At 39.0% G+C, this 25,151-nt stretch overlaps 1 protein-coding gene across 1 annotated transcript in view; it reads left to right on the plus strand.

The window, feature by feature from the left end:
* Positions 1-25,151, plus strand: part of CCDC171 (coiled-coil domain containing 171) — a 358,774-nt gene that overhangs the window by 139,378 nt on the left and 194,245 nt on the right. Inside the window, exon 18 of the mRNA XM_060155104.1 lies at positions 252-440. Within this exon, the coding sequence (XP_060011087.1) occupies positions 252-440 (189 nt within the window). The remainder of the gene's footprint in view (positions 1-251; positions 441-25,151) is intronic.

The following is a 25,151-nucleotide window of genomic DNA, read 5'->3' on the forward strand; positions in this document are numbered from 1 at the left end:
TTATAGAATAAGTAACTTTATTAGAGAAAAAGAATAGATGTCATCTATACATGCAATTCACACATTTTCTGCTAAAATATAATTTTGTTCTACTAATTCCTGTTTCTTAATTTTTTTTTCATTTTAACTTAAAATTTTTATATGATCTTAAGGAATAAAATGTAGTAGAAAATTCTGGAATAGCTTTTGGGGGAGATGATACAAAGGACTTGTTTGTGAGCCTATCTTATTTGTTGCATTTCCCCATTTAGATAAGTCATCTAGAGTATATCTGTAAAAACAAGTCTGATACGATGAGAGAGCTTCAGCAAACCCAGGAAGACACCTTTAACAAAGTGGCAGAGCAGATCAAAGCCCAGGAGAGCTGCTGGCACAAGCAAAAGAAGGAACTGGAGCTGCAGTACTCCGACCTCCTCGTGGAGGTACAGAAGAGGGCACAGGTATGCTACTTCCACAAAGAGCTTTAAAATGGAATGCTCAGTCTTTTACTTACGAGTGTTTTCTTTCAGTACCCATGGCAAGTCAGTTACAACTTTGGAGAACCACACAGAACTTGCTTGTTAGGTACACATACATGTGATCATGCAAACACACACACACACAAATGGGCCTGTGTGCACTCTGGCGTATTACGGATTGTCTTTTATTTAAGTTTGGAAGTAGATGGGTTTCTGGTTAAAACATCCTAGAATATGTGGATCAATTAAATACTAAAATTGTATTTCCCTTATTTTATTTTATTATTATTATTTTTTGCGGTACGCGGGCCTCTCACTGCCGTGGCCTCTCCCGTTGCGGAGCACAGGCTCCGGACGCGCAGGCTCAGCGGCCATGGCTCACGGGCCCAGCGGCTCCGCGGCATGTGGGATCTTCCCGGACCGGGGCACAAACCCGTGTCCCCTGCATCGGCAGGCGGACTCTCAACCACTGCGCTACCAGGGAAGCCCCTATTTCCCTTATTTTAGAAATAAAGGTTAAGAAACTTGGGTAAAATATTGTCTGTTTTAGTGTAGATATCCTTTGATCCAGGTTATTCCATTCGTGGGGGTTTCTATGTGAACCATGATTTTAATTCATGTGGGGTTGAAATTTGTCATACCTCCTAACATTGTTGAAGGACTAGAGTTGTAGTTGTAGACCCTATAGCAAACTATTGTCTGTGAGATATAATATGTCTTCTATGTTGAATTCGATTGAGAACAGAAATTATGGGTACTTAACAGAACCATATTTTTTTCCAGTACAAAATATTGTCAACATAATTTATATGGTTAACTGTCATCCCTGCACAATGAGGAATAACAAAGATAGTGTGTACTTTTTTGTGTATTGAATTTAATAATAGGTCACTTGTTCTCAAGATAAGATACTTAGAAACCAGAAGGCTGTATATTTTTCCCATCCTTCATTCGGTATATATATTCTTTATTTGATCCACTCATGCTTATCTTGGCAAGTCTAATTAAAAAAGGAAACCGCATCTTATTTTGCTTTATTTTTATTTATTTATTTATTTTGTCATTCACTTTAAATTTTTTTTCCTTTTTCTTTTTCTTTTGAATTTTATTTATTTTTTATACAGCAGGTTCTTATTGGTTATCTTTTTTATACATATTAGTATATACATGTCAATCCCAATCTCCCAATTCATCCACCACCATCATGCCTCCCCACCACCCACTTTACCCCTTTGGTGTCTGTACATTTGTTCTCTGCATCTGTGTCTCTATTTCTGCTTTGCAAACCGGTTCATCTTTGCCATTTTTCTAGATTCCACATATATGCGTTAATATACAATATTTGTTTTTCTCTTTCTGACTTACTTCACTCTGTATGACAGTCTCTAGGTCCATCCACGTCTCCGCAAATGACCCAATTTTGTTCCATTTTTATGGCTGAGTAATATTCCATTGTATACATGTACCACATCTTCTTTATCCATTTGTCTGTTGATGTCATTTAGGTTGCTTCCATGACCTGGCTATTGTAAATAGTGCTGCAATGAACACTGAGGTGCATGTGTCTTTTTTTTTCTTTTTGTTTGTTTGTTTTTTTGCGGTACGCGGGCCCCTCACTGCTGTGGCCTCTCCCGTTGCAGAGCACGGGCTCCGGACACGCAGGCTCAGTGGCCATGGCTCATGGGCCCAGCCACTCTGCGGCACGTGGGATCTTCCCGGACCGGGACACAAACCCGTGTCCCCTGCATCGGCAGACGGACTCTCAACCGCTGCACCACCAGGGAAGCCCTGCATGTGTCTTTTTGAATTATGGTTTTCTCAGGGTATACGCCCAGTAGTGGGATTGCTGGGTCATATGGTAATTCTATTTTTAGTTTTTTAAGGAACCTCCATACTGTTCTTCATAGTGGCTGTATCAATTTACATTCCCACTAACAGGGCAGGAGGGTTCCCTTTTCACCACACCCTCTCCAGCATTTATTGTTTGTAGATTTTTTGATGATGGCCATTCTAACTGGTGTGAGGTGATACCTCACTGTAGTTTTGATTTGCATTTCTCTAGTGATTAGTGTTGTTGAGCAGCTTTTCATGTGCTTCTTGCCATCTGTCTGTCTTCTTTGGAGAAATGTCTATATAGGTCTCCTGCCTATTTTTTAATGGGGTTGTTTGTTCTTTTAATATTGAGCTGCATGAGGTGTTTATATATTTTGGAGATTAATCCTTTGTTGACTCGTTTGCAAATATTTTCTCCCATTCTGAGGGTTGTCTTTTCGTCTTGTTTATCATTTCCTTTGCTGTGCAAAAGCTCGTTAAGTTTCATTAGGTCCCATTTGTTTATTTTTGTTTTTACTTCTAGAAGGTGGGTCAAAAAAGGTCTTGCTGTGATTTATGTGAAACAGTGTTCTTCCTATATTTTCCTCTAAGAGTTTCATAGTGTCCGGGCTTATATTTAGGTCTCTAATCCATTTTGAGTTTATTTTTGTGTATGGTGTTAGGGAGTGTTCTAATTTTATTCTTTTACATGTAGCTGTCCAGTTTTCCCAGCATCACTTATTGAAGAGGCTATCTTTTCTCCATTGTATACCTTTGCCTCCTTTGTCATAGATTAATTGACCATAGGTGTGTGGGTTTATCTCTGAGCTTTCTATCCTGTTCCATTGATCTATATTTCTGTTTTTGTGCCAGTACTATATTGTCTTCATGACTGTAGCTTTGTAGTATAGTCTGAAGTCAGGGATTCTGATTACTCCAGCTCCGTTTTTTTCCCTCAAGACTGCTTTGGCTATTCGGGGTCTTTTCAGTCTCCATACAAATTTGAAGGTTTTTTGTTCTAGTTCTGTAAAAAATGCCATTGGTAATTTGATAGGGATTGCTTTGAATCTGTAGATAGCTTTGGTTAGTATAGTCATTTTCACAGTGTTGATTCTTCCAATCCAAGAACATGGTATATCTCTCCATCTGATTGTGTCATCTTTGATTTCTTTCATCAGTGTCTTATAGTTTTCTGAGTACAGGTCTTTTACCTCTTTAGGTAGGTTTATTCCTAGGTATTTTATTCTTTTGTTGCAATGGTGAATGGGAGTGTTTCTTTAATTTCTCTTTCTGATCTTTTGTTGTTAGTGTATAGGAAGGCAAGAGATTTCTGTGCATTAAATTTGTATCCTGGAATCTTACCAAATTCATTGATTAGTTTTAGTAGTTTTCTGGTGGCATCTTTAGGGTTCTCTATGTATAGGATCATGTCATCTGCAAACAGTGACAGTTTTACTACTTTTCTGATTTAGATTCCTTTTATTTCTTTTTCTTCTCTGAATGCTGTGGCTAAAACTTCCAAAACTATGTTGAATAATAGTGGTGAGAGTGGGCCACCTTGTCTTTTTCCTGATATTAGATGAAATGCTTTCAGTTTTTCACCATTGAGAATGATGTTTGCTGTGGGTTGTCATATATGGCCTTTATTATGTTGAGGTAAGTTCCCTCTATGCACACTTTCCAGAAAGTTTTTATTATAAATCGGTGTTGAATTTTTTCAAAAGCTTTTTCTGCATCTATTGAGATGATCATATGGTTTTTATTCTTCAATTTGTTAATATGGTTTACCACTTTGATTGATTTGAGTATATAGAAGAATACTTGCATCCCTGGGATAAATCCCACTTGATCATGGTGTATGATCCTTTTAATGTGTTGTTGGATTCTGTTTGCTAGTATTTTGTTGAGAATTTTTGCATCTATATTCATCAGTGATATTGGTCTGTAATTTTCTTATGTTGTGACATCTTTGTCTAGTTTTGGTATCAGGGTTATGGTGGCCTCATAGAATGAGTTTGTGAGTGTTCCTTCCTCTGCAATTATTTGGAAGAGTTTGAGAAGGACAGGTGTTAGCTCTTCTCTAAATGTTTGATAGAATTCACCTGTGACGCCATCTGGTCCTGGATTTTTAATCACAGTTTCAATTTCATTACTTGTGATTGGTGTGTTCATATTTTCTATTTCTTCCTGGTTCAGTCTTGGAAGGTGATACCTTTCCAAGAATTTGTTCATTTCTTCCAGGTTGTACATTTTACTGGCATAGAGTTGCTTGTAGTAGTCTCTTAGGATGCTTTGTATTTCTGCACTGTCTGTTGTAACTTCTTTTTCATTTCTCATTTTATTGATTTGAGTCCTCTCCCTCTTTTTCTTGATGAGTCTGGCCAATGGTTTATCAATTTCGTTTATCTTCTCCAAGAACCAGCTTTTAGTTTTATTGATCTCTGCTATTGTTTTCTTTGTTTCTATTTCATTTATTTCTGCTCTGATCTTTATGATTTCTTTCCTTCTGCTAACTTTGGGTTTTGTTTGTTCTTCTTTCTTTAGTTACTTTGGGTGTAAAGTTAGATTATTTATTTGAGATTTTTCTTGTTTCTTGAGGAAGGAATGTATTGCTATAAACTTCCCACTTAGAACTGCTTTTGCTGCATCCCATAGGTTTTGGATTGTCATGTTTTCATTGTCATTTGTCTCTAGGTTTTTTTTTTTTTTTTTTGCGGTACGCGGACCTCTCACTGCTGTGGCTTCTCCTGTCGCGGAGCACAGGCTCCAGATGTGCAGGCTCAGCAGTCATGGCTCACGGACCCAGCCGCTCCGCGGCATATGGGATCCTCCCAGACCGGGGCACGAACCCACGTCCCCTGCATTGGCAGGCAGACTCTCAACCACTGCGCCACCAGGGAAGCCCTCTAGGTATTTTTTGATTTCCTCTTTGATTTATTCAGTGATCTCTTGGTTGTTTACCTTCCATGTGTTTGTGTTTTTTACGTTTTTTTCCCTGTAATTAATAATCTTATAGCATTGTGTTCAGAAAAGATGCTTCATATGATTTCCATTTTCTTAAATTTACCGAGGGTTTTTTTGTGACCCAAGTTGTGATCTGTCCTGGAGAATGTTCCATGTGCACTTGAGAAGAAAGTGTATTGTGCCACTTTTGGGTGGAATGTCTTATAAATATCAATTAAATCTATCTGGTCTATTGTGTCATTTAAAGCTTGTGTTTCCTTATTTATTTTCTGTCTGGATGATCTGTCCATTGGTGTAATTGAGGTCTAAAGTCCCCCACTATTATTTTGTTCCTGTTGATATCCTCTTTTATAGCTGTTAGCGTTTGCCTTATGTATTGAGGTGCTCCTATGTTGGGTGCGTATATATTTATAATTGATATATCTTCTTGGCTTGAGCCCCTGATCATCATGTAGTGTCCTTCCTTGTCTCTTGTAACATTCTTTATTTTAAAATCTATTTTATCTGGTATGAGTATTGCTACTCCAGCTTTCTTTTGATTTCCATTTGCATTGAATATCTTTTTCCATCCCCTCACTTTCAGTCTGTATGTGTCCCTAGGTCTGAAGTGGGTCCCTTGTAGACAGCATATATATGGGTCTTGTTTTTGTATCCATTCAGTGAGCCTTGTCTTTTGATTGGTGTATTTAATCCATTCACATTTACAGTAATTATTGGTATGTATGTTCCTATTACCATTTTCTTAATTGTTTTGGGTTTGTTTTTTTAGGTGCTTTTCTCCTCTTGTGTTTCCCACTTAGAGAAGTTCCTTTAGCATTTGCTTTAGAGCTTGTTTGGTGGTGCTGAATTTTCTTAGCTTTTGCTTGTCTATAAAGCTTTTGATTTCTCCGTTGAATCTGAATGCAATCCTTGCCAGGTAGAGTAATCTTGGTTGTAGGTTCTTCCCTTTCATCACTTTAAATATATCATGCCACTCCCTTCTGGCTTGTAGAGTTTCTGCTGAGAAATCAGCTGTTAACTTTGTGGGAATTCCCTTGTATGTTATTTGTTGTTTTTCCCTTGTTGCTTTTAATAATTTTCCTTTGTCTTTAATTTTTGTCAGTGAGATTGCTATGTGTCTCAGCATGTTTCTCCTTGGGTGTATCCTGCCTGGGACTCTCCATGCTTCCTGGACTTGATTGACTATTTCCTTTCCCATGTTAGGGAAGTTTTCAACTATAATCTCTTCAAATATTTTCTCAGACCCTTTCTTTTTTTCTTCTTCTTCTGGGACCCCTGTGATTTGATTGTTGGTGCAGAGGTCTCTTAATTTAATGTTGTCCCAGGGGTGTCTTAGGCTGTCTTCATTTCTTTTCATTCTTTTTTCTTTATTCTGCTTTGCAGCAGTGAATTCCACCGTTTTGTCCTCCAGGTGACTTATCCATTCTTCTGCCTCAGTTATTCTGCTATTGATTCCTTCTAGTGTGTTTTTCATTTCAGTAATTGTATTGTTCACCTCTGTTTGTTTGTTCTTTAATTCTTCTAGGTGTTTGTCCTTTAATTCTTCCAGGTCTTTGTTAAACAGTTTTTGCATCTTCTTGAACTTTGTCTCCATTCTTTTTCTGAAGTCCTGGATCATCTTCACTATCATTATTTTGAATTCTTTTTCCGGAAAGTTGCCTATCTCTACTTCATTTAGTTGCTTTTCTGGGGTTTTATCTTGTTCCTTCATCTGGTACATAGTCCTCTGCCTTTTTATTTTGTCTATCTATCTGTGAATGTGGTTTTTGTTCCACAGGCTGCAGGATTGTAGTTCTTCATGCTTCTGCTTTCTGCCGTCTGGTGGATGAGGCTATCTAAGAGGATTGTGCAACCTCTTGGGACTGGTGTTAGGTAGAGCTGGGTTTTGCTCTGGTGGGCAGAGCTCAGTGAAACTTTAATCTGCTTGTCTGCTGATGGGTGGGGCTGAGTTCCCTCCCTGTTGATTGTTTGGCCTGAGTCCCGCAGGCGCCTTGGTGGGGCTAATGGTGGACTCTGGGAGAACTCACGTCAAGGAGTACTTCACAGAATTTCTGCTTCCAGTGTCCTTGTCCTCACTGTGAGACACAACCACCCCCCACCTCTGCAGGAGACCCTCCAACTCTAGAAGATAGGTCTGATTCAGGCTCCTCTGGGGTCACTGCTCCTTCCCCTGGGACCCTATGTGCACACTACTTTGTGTGTGCCCTCCAAGAGTGGAGTCTCTGTTTCCCCCAGTGCTGTCGAAGTCCTGCAATCAAATCCTGTTAGCCTTCAAAGTATGATTCTCTAGGAATTCCTCCTTCCCTTGCCAGGCCCCCAGGTTGGGAAGCCTAACGTGGGGCTCAGAACCTTCACACCAGTGGGTGGACTTCTGTGGTGTAAGTGTTCTCCAGTTTGTGAGTCACCCACCCAGCAGTTATGGGATTCGATTTTATTGTGATTGCGCCCCTCCTACCATTTCATTGTGGCTTTTCCTTTGTCTTTGGATGTGGGGTATCTTTTTTGGTGAGTTCCAGTGTCTTCCTGTTGATGACTGTTCAGCAGTTAGTTGAGATTCTGGTGCTCTTGCAAGAGGGAGTGAGAGCGCGTCCTTCTACTCCGCCATCTTGAACTAATCTCCTTATTTCTCCAGAAACCAAATTTTAAAAAGTAGCCAACAGTTTCAGATTGCTTAAAATAAGACCATTCTGTTTTCCCAAGCATTTGGACCCTATATGAAATTAAGCATTTCTTTATGAATTTGAATGAATTCATACATTCTCTAAAAGTGGCCTTTTGTTCACTACATGCACGGTGCCATGTGATATGTTCTGCACTTTCTACCACTATAGTAAAAGACCTAAATAGTTTTTTTAGAGGTAACATTGACATGCAGTGAAATGAACAGATCTTAAGTGTACCAGTCGATGATTGATCAATGTAAGCACCCATCTACCCATCACCCCATTGAAGACTTAAAGATTTTGATTACCTCAGAAAGTTCTTTTGTGACCTCTTCCAGTCAGTTTCCACTCCCCATAGGCAACCATTGTTCTCATACCTGTCATCATAGATTACTGTCATTTGTTCTAGAATTTCATCTCAATGGAATCATTCAGTATGTAGTCTTTGGTGGTTGGCTTATTTCACTCAGCATGTTTTTTGATATTCATCCTGTTGTTGTGTTTATCAGTAGTTCATTCTTTTTTATAGTTGAGTAGTATTCCATTTTATAATTATACCACAATTTGATAAATTGTGAATTGATGGATACTTGTCTTTCTTCCAGTTTTTGGCTATTGTAAATAAAATTGCTACAAACATTGTATAAGTATTTTATTGACATATTTTTTCTTTTTTTTTAAGTTAAGAGTGTAGTTGCTAGGTCATAAGATAGGTATATATTTATTAAAAACTATCAAACTTTTTTCCAAAATGGTTCTATCGTTTTATATTTCTACCATCAGTTTATGAGAGTTTTCATTGTTCTACATCCTCTGCAAAATTTGGCATTGTCAATTTTTTAAATTTTAGCCATTCTAGTTGTTTGAAAATGGGATTTCATGGTGGTTTTAATTCACATTTTCTTGGTGATTAATGATGTTGAGCACTTTTCATGTTCTTATTGCCATTTATATATCTTCTTTCGTGAAATGTCTCTTCAGGTGTTTGTACATGAAAAAAATTGGGTTGTTTGTGTTTTTGTTGATTTGTAAAATTTCTTTATAAATTCTGGATATAGTAAATTCTTTGTCATACATAAGTATCACAAATTTTTTTTCAATATCTCACTTTTCTTTTCATTTTTTAATGTTTCTTTTGATGATCACAAGTTTTAAAATTTTGGCGAAGTTCAACTTATACATCTTTTACTCTTTTGAGTATTTTATTCTTATGTGGTAAGCAATTTTTCTATACCCCAAGGTTGTGAAGATAATGTATCATTTCTTGTAAAGGTTTTGTAGTTTTAACTTTTTTTTTTTCTTTTTTTTGCGGTACGTGGGCCTCTCACTGTTGTGGCCTCTCGCGTTGCGGAGCACAGGCTCCGGACGCACAGGCTCAGCGGCCATGGCTCATGGGCCTAGCTGCTCCGTGGCATGTGGAATCTTCCCAGACCAGGGCACGAACCTGTGCCCCTGCATCGGCAGGCGGACTCTTAACCACTGCGCCACCAGGGAAGCCCAGTTTTAACTTTTATGTCTAGGTCTGTGAGCCATCTCAGATTAATTTTTGTGTATGATGTTAGATGGAGGCTGAGGTTCATTTTCTCCCTGCATTTGTTGTTCCCACACCTCATTTAGTAGCCCTGGTCCCTTTGTGAAAAAACAACTGAATATGGAACTGCAGGTTTGTTGCATCCCTACAGTTTTGCCTTTTCCAGAATGTCATATAAATGGAATCATACAGTATGTAGCATTTTAGGTCTTACTTCACTCAACAAAATATGTTTGGAAATTATTCACATCATTGCTTGTATCAGTTGCTCACTCATTTTTACTGCTGAGTAATATTCCATTGTATGGATGTAGCACTGTTTGTTTATCCACATACTTGCAGATGGGACTTTGGGTTGTTTTAATTTTACAATTATGATTAAAGATGCTTTAAACATTCATGGATAGGTTTTTGTGTGATCATAAGTTTTAATTTTTCTTGGGTGAATACTTAGGAGTCTGATTTCTGGGTTACATGGTAAGTATATATTTAACTTTATATGAAACTATCAAATTGTTCCCAAGTGACTGTACCGTTTTGCCTTCTCACTAACAATGTAAGAGAGTTCTCATTGCTCTGCATCTGTGCCAGCATGTGGTTTCATCATTTTTTCTTTTTCTTTTTAGCCATTCTGATAGGGGTGTAATGGTATGTCATTATGGTTTTAATTTACATTTTCCCTGATGAATAATAATGTTGAGCATTTTTTCATATGCTTTTTTGCCATCTGTATATCTTCTTTGGTGAGTTATATGTTCATATCTTTTGCCCGCTTTGTAATTAGGTTGTTTGTTTTCTTATTGCTGAATTTCCAGTGGTGTTTATATATTCTGATACAAGTCATTTGTCAGATATGTGATTTGCAAGTATTCTTTCCCATTCTCCTAAAAGTACTTTTGCAGAGCAAACATTTTAAATTTTTATGAAGTTCAGTTTATCAGTTTTTTTCTTTTGTGTATTGTGCTTTTATTATTGTATCTAAGAACTCTTTCCCTAGTGCAGCATCACCAGGATTTCTTCCTATGTTTTCTTCTAGATGTTGTATAATTTTAGGTTTTACATATAGATCTATGATCCATTTTGAGTTAATTTTTATAAAGGTGTGAGGTGTGGGTTAGTGTCCTTTTTTTTGCACGTGGATGTCCATGTTCCAGTACTATTTGTTTAAAGACTATCCTTTATCTATTGAATTGCCTTTGCACCTTTCTCGGGAATCAATTGATTGTATTTGTGTGTCTATTTTTAGACTTTCTCATCTATTTCATTTATTTATGTGTCTGTTCTTTTTTCAGTACCACCCTGATTTGATTTCTTTAGGTTTTTGGTACATTGTGAAATCAGGTAGTGTGAGTCTTCCAAGTTCTTCAATTCCTATCTATTTTTTTAATTGTATAAATTTGACACATAATGTGTAAATTTAACATATACATTGTATAACTTTGATACATTAACATATTGTAATATGGTTGCCATTGTAATGATATTTATTATATCACATACTTATAGTACAATCTTATTGTCTATGAGATCTCTATGTTTATTTTAGTAGTTGTTACAACTTTGTACATTTAACCTGTTTGGTTTTTTAGATTTTGCACAGCAGTGCTATCATACGGTACTTGTCTTTCTCTGTCTGGCTTATATTGCTTAATGTAGTGTGTTCAAAGTTCATTCATGTTGTCACAAATGGCAGGATGTACTCCTTTTTCATGGGTGAAAAATATTACATTGTAATGTACATGTTTTTTACCCATTTATTTGTTGATGGGCATTTGGGTTGTTTCCATATTTTGGCTATTGTGACTAGTGGTGTAGTAAACATGGGAGTGTATATATCTCATTGAATTACTGTTTTTATTTCCTTTGGGTATATTTTGAGAAGTAGAACTCCTGGATCGTATGGTAGGTCTATTTTTAATTTTTGGAGGAACTTTCATATTGTTTTCCTGAGTGGTTGGACTAATTTACATTCTCCCCAATATTGTATAAGGGTTTCTTTTTCACCACAGCCTCGCCAGCACCTGTTGTCTCTTGTCTTCTTGATGATAGCCATCATAACAGGTGTGAGGTGATATCCCATTGTGGTTTTGCATTTCCCTGATGATTAGTGATGTTGAACATCTTCTCATGTGTCTGTTGACCATTTTGATGTCCTCTTTGGAAAAATGTCTATTTAGTCTTTCTGCCCATTTTTATTTTATTTTATTATTTTAACATCTTTATTGGAGTACAGTTGCTTCACAATATTGTGTTAGTTTCTGCTGTATAACAAAGTAAGTGAGCTATACGTATACATATATCCCCATATCCCCTCCCTCTTGTGTCTCCCTCCCACACTGCCTATCTCACCCCTCTAGGTGGTCACAAAGCATGGAGCTGATCTCCCTGTGCTGTGCGGCTGCTTCCCACTAGCTATCTATTTTACATTTGGTAGTGTATATATGTATGTCAGTTTAACTCTCTCACTTCATCCCAGCTTACCCTTCCCCCTCCCCGTGTCCTCAAGTCCATTCTCTATGTCTGCGTCTTTATTCCTGTCCTGCCCCTAGGTACATCAGAACAATTTTTTTTTTAAGATTCCATATATGTGTGTTAGCATATGGTATTTTTCTCTTTCTGACTTACTTTACTCTGTATGATAGGCTCTAGTTCCATCCACCTCACTACAAATAACTTGATTTTGTTATTTTTATGGCTGAGTAATATTCCATTGTATATATGTGCCACATCTTCTTGATCCATTCATCTGTCGATGGACACTTAGGTTGCTTCCGTGTCCTGCCTACTGTAAATAGTGCTGCAGTGAACACTGTGGTACATGTCTCTTTTTGAATTATGGTTTTCTCAGGGTATATGCCCAATAGTAGGATAGCTGGGTCGTATGGTAGTTCTGTTTTTACTTCCACACTTTTCTCCATAGTGGCTGTATCAGTTTACATTCCTACCAACAGTGCAAGAGGGTTCCCATTTCTCCATACCCTCCCAGCATTTATAGTTTGTAGGTTTTATTTTTTTTTTTGCGGTACGCAGGCCTCTCACTGTTGTGGCCTCTCCCATTGCAGAGCACAGGCTCCGGACACGCAGGCTCAGTGGCCATGGCTCACGGGCCCAGCCGGTCCATGGCATGTGGGATCTTCCCGGACCGGGGCATAAACCCGTGTCCCCTGCATCGGCAGGCGGACTCTCAACCACTGTGCCACCAGGGAAGCCCTATAGTTTGTAGTTTTTTCATGATGGCCATTCTGACTGGTGTGAGATGATATCTCACTGTAGTTTTGATTTGCCGTTCTCTAATGATTAGTGATGTTGAGCATCCTTTCTTGTGTTTGTTGGCAATCTGTATATCTTCTTTGGAGAAGCGTCTATTTAGGTCTTCCACCCATTTTTGGATTGGGTTGTTTGTTTTTTTGATGTTGAGCTGCATGAGCTGCTTGTATATTTTGGAGATTAATCCTCTGTCCATTGATTCATTTACAAATATTTTCTCCCATTGTGAGGGTTGAATTTTCGTCTTGTTTATGGTTTCCTTTGCTGTGCAAAAGCTTTTAAGTTTCCTTAGGTCCCATTTGTTTATTTTTGTTTTTATTTCCTTTTCTCTAGGAGGTGCGTCAAAAAGGATCTTGCTGTGATTTATGTCATAGAGTGTTCTGCCTATGTTTTCCTCTAACAGTTTGACAGTGTCTGGCCTTACATTTATGTCTTTAATCCATTTTGAGTTTATTTTTGTGTATGATGGTTAGGAAGTGTTGTAATTTCATTCTTTTACATGTAGCTGTCCAGTTTTCCCAGCACCACTTCCTTAAGAGGCTGTCTTTTCTCCATAGTATATACTTGCCTCCTTTGTCAAAGATAAGGTGACCATATTGTGTGGGTTTATCTCTGGGCTTCCTATCCTGTTCCATTGATCTATATTTCTGTTTTTATGCAAGTACCATACTATCTTTATTACTGTAGCTTTGTAGAATAGTCTGAAGTAAGGGGGCTACGTTTCCTCCAGCTACGTTTTTCTTTCTCAGAATTGCTTTGGCTATTTGGGGTCTTTTGTGTTTCCATACACATTGTGAAATTTTTTGTTCTAGTTCTGTAAAAAATGCCATTGGTAGTTTGATAGGGATTGTGTTGAATCTGTAGATTGCTTTGGGTAGTATAGTCGTTTTCACAATGTTGATTCTTCCAATCCAAGAACATGGTATATCTCTCTATCTGTTTGTATCATGTTTAATTTCTTTCATCAGTGTCTTACAGTTTTCTGCATACAGGTCTTTTGTCTCCTTAGGTAGGTTTATTCCTAGGTATTTTATTCTTTTTGTTGCAGTGGTAAATGGGAGTGTTCCCTTAATTTCTCTTTCAAATTTTTGTGTAGACTCCATGCGTTTGTATTTTTTACAGTTTTTTTTTCCTGTAATTGATATATAGTCTCGTAGCATTGTGGTCGGAAAAGATACTTGATATGATTTAAATTTTCTTAAATTTACCAAATCTTGATTTGTGACCCAAGATATGATCTATCCTGGAGAATGTTCCATGAGCACTTGAGAAGAAAGTGTATTCTGTTGATTCTGGATGGAATGTCCTATAAATATCAATTAAGTCCATCTTGTCTAATGTGTCAGTTAAAGCTTGTGTTTTCTTATTTATTTTAATTTTGGATGATCTGTCCATTGGTGAAAGTGGGGTGTTAAAGTCCCCTACTATTATTGTTTTACTGGTGATTTCCCCTTTTATGGCTGTTAGCATTTGCCGTATGTATTGAGGTGTTCCTATGTTGGGTACATAAATATTTACAATTGTTATATCTTCTTCTCAGATTGATCCCTTGATTATTACGTAGTGTCCTTCTTTGTCTCTTGTAATAGTCTTTATTTTAAAGTCTATTGTGTCTGATATGAGAATTGCCACTCCAGCTTTCTTTTGATTTCCGTTTGCATGGAATATCTTTTTCCATCGCCTCACTTTCAGTCTGTATGTGTCCCTAGGTCTGAAGTGGGTCTCTTGTAGACAGCATGTGTACGGGTCTTGTTCTTGTATCCATTCAGCCAGTCTGTGTCTTTTGGTTGGAGCATTTAATCCATTTACATTTAAGGTAATTGTCCATAGGTGTGTTCCTATTACCATTTTCTTAATTGTTTTGGGTTTGTTTTTGTAGGTCTTTTCCTTCTCTTGTGTTTCCTGCCTAGAGAAGTTCCCTTAGCATTTGTTGTATAGCTGGCTTAATGGTGCTGAATTCTCTTAGCTTTTGCTTGTCTGTAAAGGTTTTAATTTTTCTGTCGAATCTGAATGAGTACCTTGCCGGGTAGAGTAATCTTGGTTGTAAGTTTCTCCCTTTCATCACTTTGAACATTTCCTGCCACTCCCTTCTGGCTTGCAGAATTTCTGTTGAAAGATCAGCTGTTAACTTTATGGGATATCCCTTGTATGTTATTTGTTGCTTTTCTCTTGCTGCTTAATTGTTTTTCTTTGTATTTAATTTTTGATAGTTTGATTAGTGTGTGTCTTGGTGTGTTTCTCCTTGGATTTACCCTGTATGGGCCTCTCCGCACTTCCCGGACTTGATTGACTATTTCCTTTCCCATGTTAGGGAAGTTTTCAACTATAATCTCTTTAAATATTTTCTCAGACCCTTTCTTTTTCTCTTATTCTTCTGGGACCCCTATGATTCGAATGTTGGGGTGTTTAATGTTGTCCCAGAGGTCTCTGAGACTGTCCTCAATTCTTTTCATTATTTTTTCTTTATTCGGCTCTGCTGCAGTTATTTCCACTATTTTATCTTCCGGATCACTTATCCATTCTTCTTCCTCAGTTATACTGCTATTGATTCCTTCTAGAGAATTTTAAATTTTATTTATTTTGTTTTTCATCTTTTGTTTGTTCTTTAGTTCTTATAGGTCCTTGTTAAACGTTTCTTGTATTTTCTCCATTCTATATCCAAGATTTTAGGTCATCTTTACTGTCATTACTCTGAATTCTTTTTCAGGTAGACTGCCTATTTCCTCTTCTTTTGTTTGGTCTGGTGGGTTTTTACCTTGCTCCTTCATCTGCTGCATATTTCTGTGTCTTCTCATTTTGTTTAACTTACTGTGTTTGGGGTCTCCTTTTTGCAGGCTGCTGGCTTGTAGTTCCCATTGTTTTTGGTGTCTGCCCGCAGTGAATGAGGTTGTTTCAGTGGCTTGTGTAGGCTTCCTGGTGGAGGGGACTGGTGCCTGTGTTTTGTTGGGTGGGGCTGGATCTTGTCTTTCTGGTGGGAAAGACCGTGTCTGGTGGTGTGTTTTGGGGTGTATGTGGACTTATTATGATTTTAGGCAGCCTCTCTGCTAATGAGTGGGGTTGTGTTCCTGTCTTGCTAGTGGTTTGGAATGGGATGTCCAGCACTGGAGCTTGCTGGCCGTTGGGTGGATCCGGGTCTTAGCATTGAGTTGGAGATGTCTCGGAGAATTCTTGCCAATTGATATTGTGTGGGGCCAGGAGGTGTCTGGTGGTCCAATGTCCTGCTGTCGGCTCTCCCACCTCGGAGGGTCAGGCCTGACACCAGGTCGTAGCACCAATACCCTGTCAGCCACATGGCTCAGAAGACAAGGTAGAAGAAAAGAAAGAAAAAAAATTATTAAAATAAAACAAAAATAGGGCTTCTCTGGTGGCGCAGTGGTTGAGAGTCCGCCTGCTGATGCAGGGGACGCGGGTTCGTGCCCCGGTCTGGGAGGATCCCACATGCCGTGGAGCGCTGGGCCCGTGAGCCATTGCTGCTGAGCCTGTGTGTCCTGAGCCTGTGCTCCGCAACGGGAGAGGCCACAGCAGCGAGGGGCCCACGTACTGCAAAAAAAATTAAAAAATAAAATAAAATAAAAATAAAACAAAAATAAAAAAAAGAAGAGAGCAACCAAACCAATAAGAAAATCCACCAATGATAACAAGCGCTAAAAAGTAAATTATGATAAACATAAAAGTCAGAAACAAATCAGTTGCCGACAGCAAACCCCACATCTACAGTTGCACCCAAAATCCTCCACCTCAATTTTGGGATGATTTGTTGTCTATTAATGTATTCCACAGATGCAGGGTACATCAAGTTGATCGTGGGGATTTAATCTGCTGCTCCTGAGGCTGCATGGAGAAATTTCCCTTTCTCTTTCTTTGGTCACACAGCTCCTGGGGTTCAGCTTTGGATTTGGACCCACCTCTGCATGTAGGTTGCCGTCAGGCATCTGTTCCTTGCTGAGGCAGGAGGGGGTTAAAGCAGTGGCTGATTAAGGTGCTCTTGCTCACTCAGGCCGGGGAGAGGGAGGGGTACGGTAGTCATAATTGGAATGCAGGGTGTTGGCAGATGGTAGCGTGATGTTGCAACAGCCTGATGTGCCCCTTGTGTTCTCCTAGGAAAGTTGTCCCTGGATCATGGGACCCTGGCAGTGGCAGGCTGCACAGGCTCTTGGGGTGGGGGGGGGTGGTGTGGATAGTGACCTGTGCTTGTGCACAGGGTTCTTGGTAGCGGTAGCAGCGGCATTATCGGTTTCATACACGTCTCTGGGGTCTTAGCTGATAGCTGTGGTTCGCACCCATCTCTGGAGCTTGCTTAGGCAGTGCTCTGCTTTCTGTGGGCACATGGGGAAGGAATCCCGTCTCCTTGGGCACCTTAGACAATGGTCTCTTGCCTCTTTGGCAGGTCAAGACTTTTTCCTAGTCTCCCTACCGGCTAGCTGTGGCTCACTAGCCCCCTCAGGCTGTCTTCACACAGCCAACCCCAGTCTTCTCCCTGGGATCTGACCTCTGAAGGCTAAGCCTCAGCTCTCAGCCCCTACCCGCCCCGGTCGATGTGCAGACAAACCTCTCGGGCTGGTGAGTGCCGGTCAGCACCGATCCTCTGTGTGGGAATCTCTCCACTTTGCCCTCTGCACCCCTGTTGCTGCGCTTTCCTCTGTGGCTCCCCCCACCCACCCCCCGTCTCTGCCAGTGAAGAGGTTCCTAGTGTGTGGAAACATTTCCTCCTTTACAGCTCCCTCCCAGAGGTGCAGGTCCCATCCCTATTCTTTTCTCTCTGTGTTTTCTTTTTTCTTTTGCCCTACCCAGGTATGTGCGGATTTTCTTGCCTTCTGGGAAGGCTGAGGTTTTCTGCCAGGGTTCAGTAGGTGTTCTGTAGGAGTTGTTCCACATGTAGATGTATTTTTGATGTATTTTTAGGAGGAAGGTGATCTCCACATCTTACTCCTCTGCCATCTTGAAGGTCCTCCATGCCCATTTTAAAATCATTTTTTAGTTATTAAATTGTGTTAGTTCGCTATTGGTTCAAGGTGGTGGAGTAGAAGGACGTGCTCTCACTCCCTCTTGTGAGAGCACCGAAATCACATTAACTGCTGAACAGTCATCGACAGGAAGACACTGGAACTCACCAAAAAAGATACTCCATATCCAAAGACAAAGGAGAGGCCACAATGAGATGGCAGGAGGGGTGCAATCACAATAAAATCGAATCCCATAACTGCTGGGTGGGTGACTCACGAACTGGAGAACACTTACACCACAGAAGTCCACCCACTGGAGTGAAGGTTCTGAGCCCCACGTTAGGCTTCCCAACCTGGGGACCCGGCAAGGGAAGGAGGAATTCCTAGAGAATCATACTTTGAAGGCTAGCGGGATTTGATTGCAGGATTTCGACAGCACTGGGGGAAACAGAGACTCCACTCTTGGAGGGCACACACAAAGTAGTGTGCACATAGGGTCCCAGGGGAAGGAGCAGTGACCCCAGAGGAGCCTGAATCAGACCTATCTTCTAGAGTTGGAGGGTCTCCTGCAGAGGTGGGGGGTGGCTGTGTCTCACAGTGAGGACAAGGGCACTGGAAGCAGAAATTCTGGGGAGTACTCCTTGGTGTGAGCCCTCCCAGAGACCGCCATTAGCCCCACCAAAGAGCCCGGGTAGTCTCCAGTGCTGGGCCCGCCTTGGGCCAAACAACCAACAGGGAGGGAAGGCAGCCCCACCCATCAGCAGACAAGCGGATTAAAGTTTTACTGAGCTCTGCCCACCAGAACAACAGCCAGCTCTACCCACCACCAGCCCCTCGGATCCGGAAACTTGCATAAGCCTTTTAGATTGCCTCATCCACCAGAGGGCATACAGCAGAAGCAAGAGGAACTACAATCCTGCAGCCTGTGGAACACAAACCACATTCACAGAGAGATAGACAAGATAAAAAGGCAGAGGACTATGTACCAGATGAAGGAACAATATAAACCCCCAGAAAAACAACTAAATGAAGTGGAGATAGGCAACCTTCCAGAAAAAGAATTCAGAAGAATGATAGTGAAGATGATTCAGGACCTCGGAAAAAGAATGGAGGCAAAGATGGAGAAGATGCAAGAAATGTTTAACAAAGACCTAGAAGAATTAAAGAACAAACAAACAGAGACGAGCAATACAATACCTGAAATGAAAAATACACTAGAAGGAATCAATAGAAGAACAACTGAGGTAGAAGAACGGATAAGTGACCTGGAAGACAGAATGGTGGAATTCACTGCTGTGGAACAGAATAAAGACAAAAGGATGAAAAGAAATGAATAAAGCCTAAGAGACCTCTGGGACAACATTAAACGCAACAACATTCACATTATCGGGGTCCCAGAAGGAGAAGAGAGAGAGAAAGGACCAGAGAAAATATTTGAAGAGATTATAGCCAAAAACTTCTCTAACATGGGAAAGGAAATAGCCGCCCAAATCCAAGAAGTGCAGAGAGTCCCAGGCAGGATAAACCCAAGGAGAAACATGCCGAGACACACAGTAATCAAATTGTCAAAAATTAAAGACAAAGAAAAATTATTGAAAGAAGCAGGGGGAAAATGACAAATAACATACAAGGGAACTTCCATAAGGTTAACAGCTGATTTCTCAGCAGAAACTCTACAAGCCAGAAAGGAGTGGCATTACATATTTAAAGTGATGGAAGGGAAGAACCTACAACCAAGATTACTCTACCCGGCAAGGATCTCATTCAGATTCAATGGAGAAATCAAAAGCTTTACAGACAAGCAAAAGCTAAGAGAATTCAGCACCACCAAACCAGCTCTACAACAAATGCTAAAGGAAGTTCTCTAAGTGGGAAACACAAGAGGAGAAAAGCACCTACAAAAACAAACCCAAAACAATTAAGAAAATGGTAATAGGAACATACATACCGATAATTACCTTAAATGTGAATGGATTAAATGCTCCAACCAAAAGACAGGCTCACTGAATGGATACAAAAACAAGACCCATATATATGCTGTCTACAAGAGACCCACTTCAGACCTAGGGACACATACAGACTGAAAGTGAGGGGATGGAGAAAGATATTCCATACAAATGGAAATCAAAAGAAAGCTGGAGTAGCAATACTCATATCAGATAAAATAGACTTTAAAGTATGCTACAAGAGAGGACACTACATAATGATCAAGGGATGAATCCAAATAGAAGATATAACAAGTATAAATACATATGCGCGCAACATAGGAGCACCTCAATACATAAGGCAACTGCTAACAGCTATAAAATAGGAAATCAACAGTAACAAAATAGGGCTTCCCTGGTGGCGCAGTGGTTGAGAGTCCACCTGCCAATGCAGGGGATGTGGGTTTATGCCCCGGTCCGGGCAGATCCCATGTACCGCAGAGGGGCTAGGCCCGTGAGCCATGGCCGCTGAGCCTGCACGTCCAGAGCATGTGCTCTGCAACAGGAGAGGCCACAACAGTGAGAGGCCCATGTACCGCAAAAAAACCCCCCCCGAAAAAAACAGTAACAAAATAATAGTGGGGGACTTTAACACCTCACTTACACCAATGGACAGATCATCCAAACAGAAAATTAATAAGGAAACAGAAGCTTTAAATGACACAATAGACCAGATAGATTTAATTGATATTTATAGGACATTCCATCCAAAAAGAGGAGGTTACGCTTTCTTCTCAAGTGTGCATGGAACATTCTCCAGGATAGATCATATCTTGGGTCACAAAGCACGCCTCAGTAAATTTAAGAAAATTGAAATCATACAAGCATCTTTTTTGACCACAACACTATGAGATTAGAAATCAATTACAGGGAAAACAGTGTAAAAAAGCACAAACATATGGAGGCTAAGCCATACATTACTAAGTAACCAAGAGATGACTGAAGAAATCAAAGAGGAAATCAGAAAATACCTAGAGACAAATGACAATGAAAACACGACGATCCAAAACCTATGGGATGCAGCAAAAGCAGTTCTAAGAGGGAAGTTTATAGCAATACAAGCCTACCTCAAGAAACAAGAAAAATCTCAAGTAAACAATCCAACCTTACACCTAAAGGAACTAGAGAAAGAAGAAGAAACAAAACCCAACGTTAGTAGAAGGAAAGAAATCATAAAGATCAGAGCAGAAATAAATGAAATAGAAACAAAGAAAACAATAGCAAAATCAATAAAACTAAAAGCTGGTTCTTTGCGAAGATAAACGAAATTGATAAACCATTGGCCAGACTCATCAAGAAAAAGAGGGAGAGGACTCAAATCAATAAAATGAGAAATGAAAAAGAAGTTACAACAGACAGTGCAGAAATACAAAGGATCATGAGAGATTACTACAAGCAACTCTATGCCAGTAAAATGGACAACGTGGAAGAAATGGACAAGTTCTTAGAAAGGTATCACCTTCCAAGACTGAACCAGGAAGAAATAGAAAATATGAACACACCAATCACAAGTAATGAAGTTGAAACTGTGATTAAAAATCTTCCAACAAACAAAAGTCCAGGACCAGATGGCGTCACAGGTGAATTCTATCAACATATAGAGAAGAGCTAACACCTGTCTTTCTCAAACTCTTCCAAATAATTGTAGAGGAAGGAACACTCACAAACTCATTCTATGAGGCCACCATAACCCTGATACCAAAACTAGACAAAGATGTCACAAAAAATGAAAATTACAGGCCAATATCACTGATGATTATAGATGCAAAAATCCTCAACAAAATACTAGCAAACAGAATCCAACAACACATTAAAAGAATCATATACCATGATCAAGTGGGATTTATCCCAGGGTTGCAAGTATTCTTCTATATACTCAAATCAATCAAAGTGGTAAACCATATTAACAAATTGAAGAATAAAAACCATATGATCATCTCAATAGATGCAGAAAAAGCTTTTGAAAAAATTTAACACCGATTTATGATAAAAACTCTCCGGAAAGTGGGCAGAGAGGGAACCTACCTCAACATAATAAAGGCCATATATGACAACCCACAGCAAACATCATTCTCAATGGTGAAAAACTGAAAGCATTTCCTCTAAGATCAGGAACAAGACAAGGATGTCCTCTCTCTCCACTATTATTCAACATAGTTTTGGAAGTCCTAGCAATGGCAATCGGAGATGAAAAAGAAATAAAAGGAATCCAAATTGGAAAAGCAGTAAACTGTCACTGTTTGCAGATGACATGATACTATACATAGAGAATCCTAAAGATGCCACCTGAAAACTATTAGAGTTAATCAGTGAATTTGGTAAAGTTGCAAGATAAAAAATTAATGCACAGAAATCTCTTGCATTCTTATACACTAATAATGAAAAATCTGAAAGAGAAATCAAGGAAACACTCCCATTTACCACTGCAGCAAAACAGAATAAAATACCAGGAATAAGCCTATGTAGGGATACAAAAGAACTTTATGCACAAAACTGTAAGACACTGCTGAAAGAAATTAAAGATGATACAAACAGATAGAGAGACATACCTTGTTCCTGGATTGGAAGAATCAATATTGTGAAAATGACTATACTACCCAGAGCTATCTACAGATTCAGAGCAATCCCTATCAAATTACCAATGGCATTTTTTACAGAATTAGAACAAAAAATCTTTAAATTTGTGTGGAGACAGAAAAGACCCCGAATAGCCAAGGCAGTCTTGAGGGACAAAAACCGAGCTGGAGAAATCAGACTCCCTTACTTCAGACAATACTACAAAGCTACAGTCATCAAGACAATATGGTACTGGCATAAAAATAGAAATATAGGTCAATGGAATAGGATAGAAAGCCCTGAGATAAATCCATGCGCCTATGGTCAACTAATCTATGACGGAGGAGGCAAGGATATACAATGGAGAAAAGACAGACTCTTCAATAAGTGATGCTGGGAAAACTGGACAGCTGCATGTAAAAGAATGAAATTAGAACACTCCCTAACACCATACACAAAAATAAACTCAAAATGATTAGACCTAAATGTAAGACTGGACACTGTGAAACTCTTAGAGGAAAACGTAGGAAGAACACTGTTTCACATAAATCACAGCAAGACCTTTTTTGACCCACCTCCTAGAAGTAAAAACAAAAATAAACAAATGGGACCTAATGAAACTTAAAAGCTTTTGCAAAGCAAAGGAAACTACAAACAAGACGAAAAGACAGCCCTCAGAATGGGAGAAAATATTTGCAAACGATTCAGTGGACAAGGATTAATTTCCAAAATATATAAACAGCTCATGCAGCTCGATATTAAAAAAACAAACAACCGAATCCATAAATGGGCAGAAGACCTCAATAGACATTTCTCCAAAGAAGACAGACAGATGGCAAGAAGCACATGAAAAGCTGCTCAACATCACTAATTATTAGAGAAATGCAAATCAAAACTACAATGAGGTATCACCTCACACCAGTTAAATGGCCATCATCAAAAAATCTACAAACGATAAATGCTGGAGAGGGTGTGTAGAAAAGGGAACCCTCTTGCACTGTTGGTGGGAATGTAAATTGATACAGTCACTATGGACAACAGTATGGAGGTTCCTTAAAAAACTAAAAATAGAATTACCATATGACCCAGCAATCCCACTACTGGGCATATACCCAGAAAACCATAATTCAAAAAGACACATGCAATCCTACGTTCATTGCAGCACTATTTACAATAGCCAGGTCATGGAAGCAACCTAAATGTCCATCAACAGACGAATGGATAAAGATGTGGTACATATATACAATGGAATATTACTCAGACATAAAAAGGAGTGAAATGGGTCATTTGTAGAGACGTGGATGGATCTAGAGACTGTCATACAGCGTGAAGTAAGTGAGAAAGAGAAAAACAAATATCGTATATTAACGCATATATGTGGAACCTAGAAAAGTGGTACAGATGAACTGATTTGCAGGTCAGAAATTGAGACACAGACGTAGAGAACAAATGTATGGGCACCAAGGGGAGTTAATGGCAGGGTGTGGTGCTGGTGGTGGTGTGATGAATTGGGAGAGTGGGATTGACATATATACACTAATATGTATAAAATGGATAACTAGTAAGAACCTGCTGTATAAAAATATAAGTAAAATAAAATTCAAAGAAAAGTTGTGTTAGTTCTTTATATATTTTGAATATTAACCCCTTATCTGATATATGGCTTGTAAAAATTTCCTCCAAGTCTGTAGGCAGCCATTGCATTTTGTTAATTATTTATTTTGCAGTGCAGAAGCTTTTGAGTTTGATGTATTCCCAGTTGTTGATTTTTATTTGTATTGATTTTGCTTTTGATGTCATATCCAAAATATCGTTGGCAAGACCAATATATTTGGGCTTCTTCTCTGTGTTTTCTTTAGGAGTGTTATGGTATTAGGTCTTATGTTTAAGTTTTTGATCCATTTTGAGTTAATTTTTATGAATAGTGTGAGAAAGGGGTCTAATTTCATTGTTCTGCATGGATTTCTCCAGTTTTCCCAGCACCATTTGTTGAAGAGACTATCTTTTCCCCATTGAAGAGACTGTCTTTTCCCCATTGGGTTCTTGGTTCCCTTGTTGAATATTAGCTGACCATAAAGGCCGTGTTTTAATTCTGGACTCTCTATTCTGTTCCATTGGTCTAGTTGTCTATTTTGGTGCCAATGCCACATTGTTTTTTATTACTATGGCTTGCTGATGCTATGATCTTATATATCCCAATATATAAGGAAATCCCAAAGAGTGAATCAAAACATTGTTGTAATTAATTGATGATTTTAGTAAAGTAGCAGGTTACAAAATCAACTTATAGAAATCTGTGGCATTCCTTTACATTAATGAGGAAGCATTGGAATAAGAAATAAAGAAAACTATCCCATTCACAATAGCATCAAAAACAATAAAATATTTAGGAATAAATTTACCAGAAAAGTAAAAGATCTGGAAGATGAAAACTGCAAGACTTTGCTGAAAGCAATTGAGGAAAATACAAAGGAAAAGGCATCCCTTCTTCATGGATCACAAGAATTAATATTGTTAAAATGACCATACCACCCAAAGCCATCTAGAGATTCAACACAATCCCCATCAAAATACGAAAGGAATTCTTCACAGAAATAAAAGAAACAATCCTAAAATTTGTGTGGAAACACAAAAAACCCCGAGTAGCAAAAGCAATCCTGAGAAAAAAGAACAAAATTGGAGGTATCACAATTCCTGATTTCAAACTATCCTATCAGTGTTTTGAACTCACTTCCTTTATCCTAAATCTGCAGAAAGGCGTAGCAATTCACTTTCTCAAGTAAGGGAATCAATTATGACAAATGCTAATGTTTTAGGAGATCTCACCGAAGACTTTTCTCTGAAGAATGTGTAATATCCTGGCTTTGATCCCTGTATATGCAAACTAAAAGTATCATTTTCATTATCCCTGAAAGTACATTAATATTGTATATTGGCATATTGTCTATATTATTTATTTACAATATTTGAAT

Source organism: Lagenorhynchus albirostris, chromosome 7, assembly GCF_949774975.1.
Source record: "Lagenorhynchus albirostris chromosome 7, mLagAlb1.1, whole genome shotgun sequence".
Lineage (NCBI taxonomy): Eukaryota > Metazoa > Chordata > Mammalia > Artiodactyla > Delphinidae > Lagenorhynchus > Lagenorhynchus albirostris.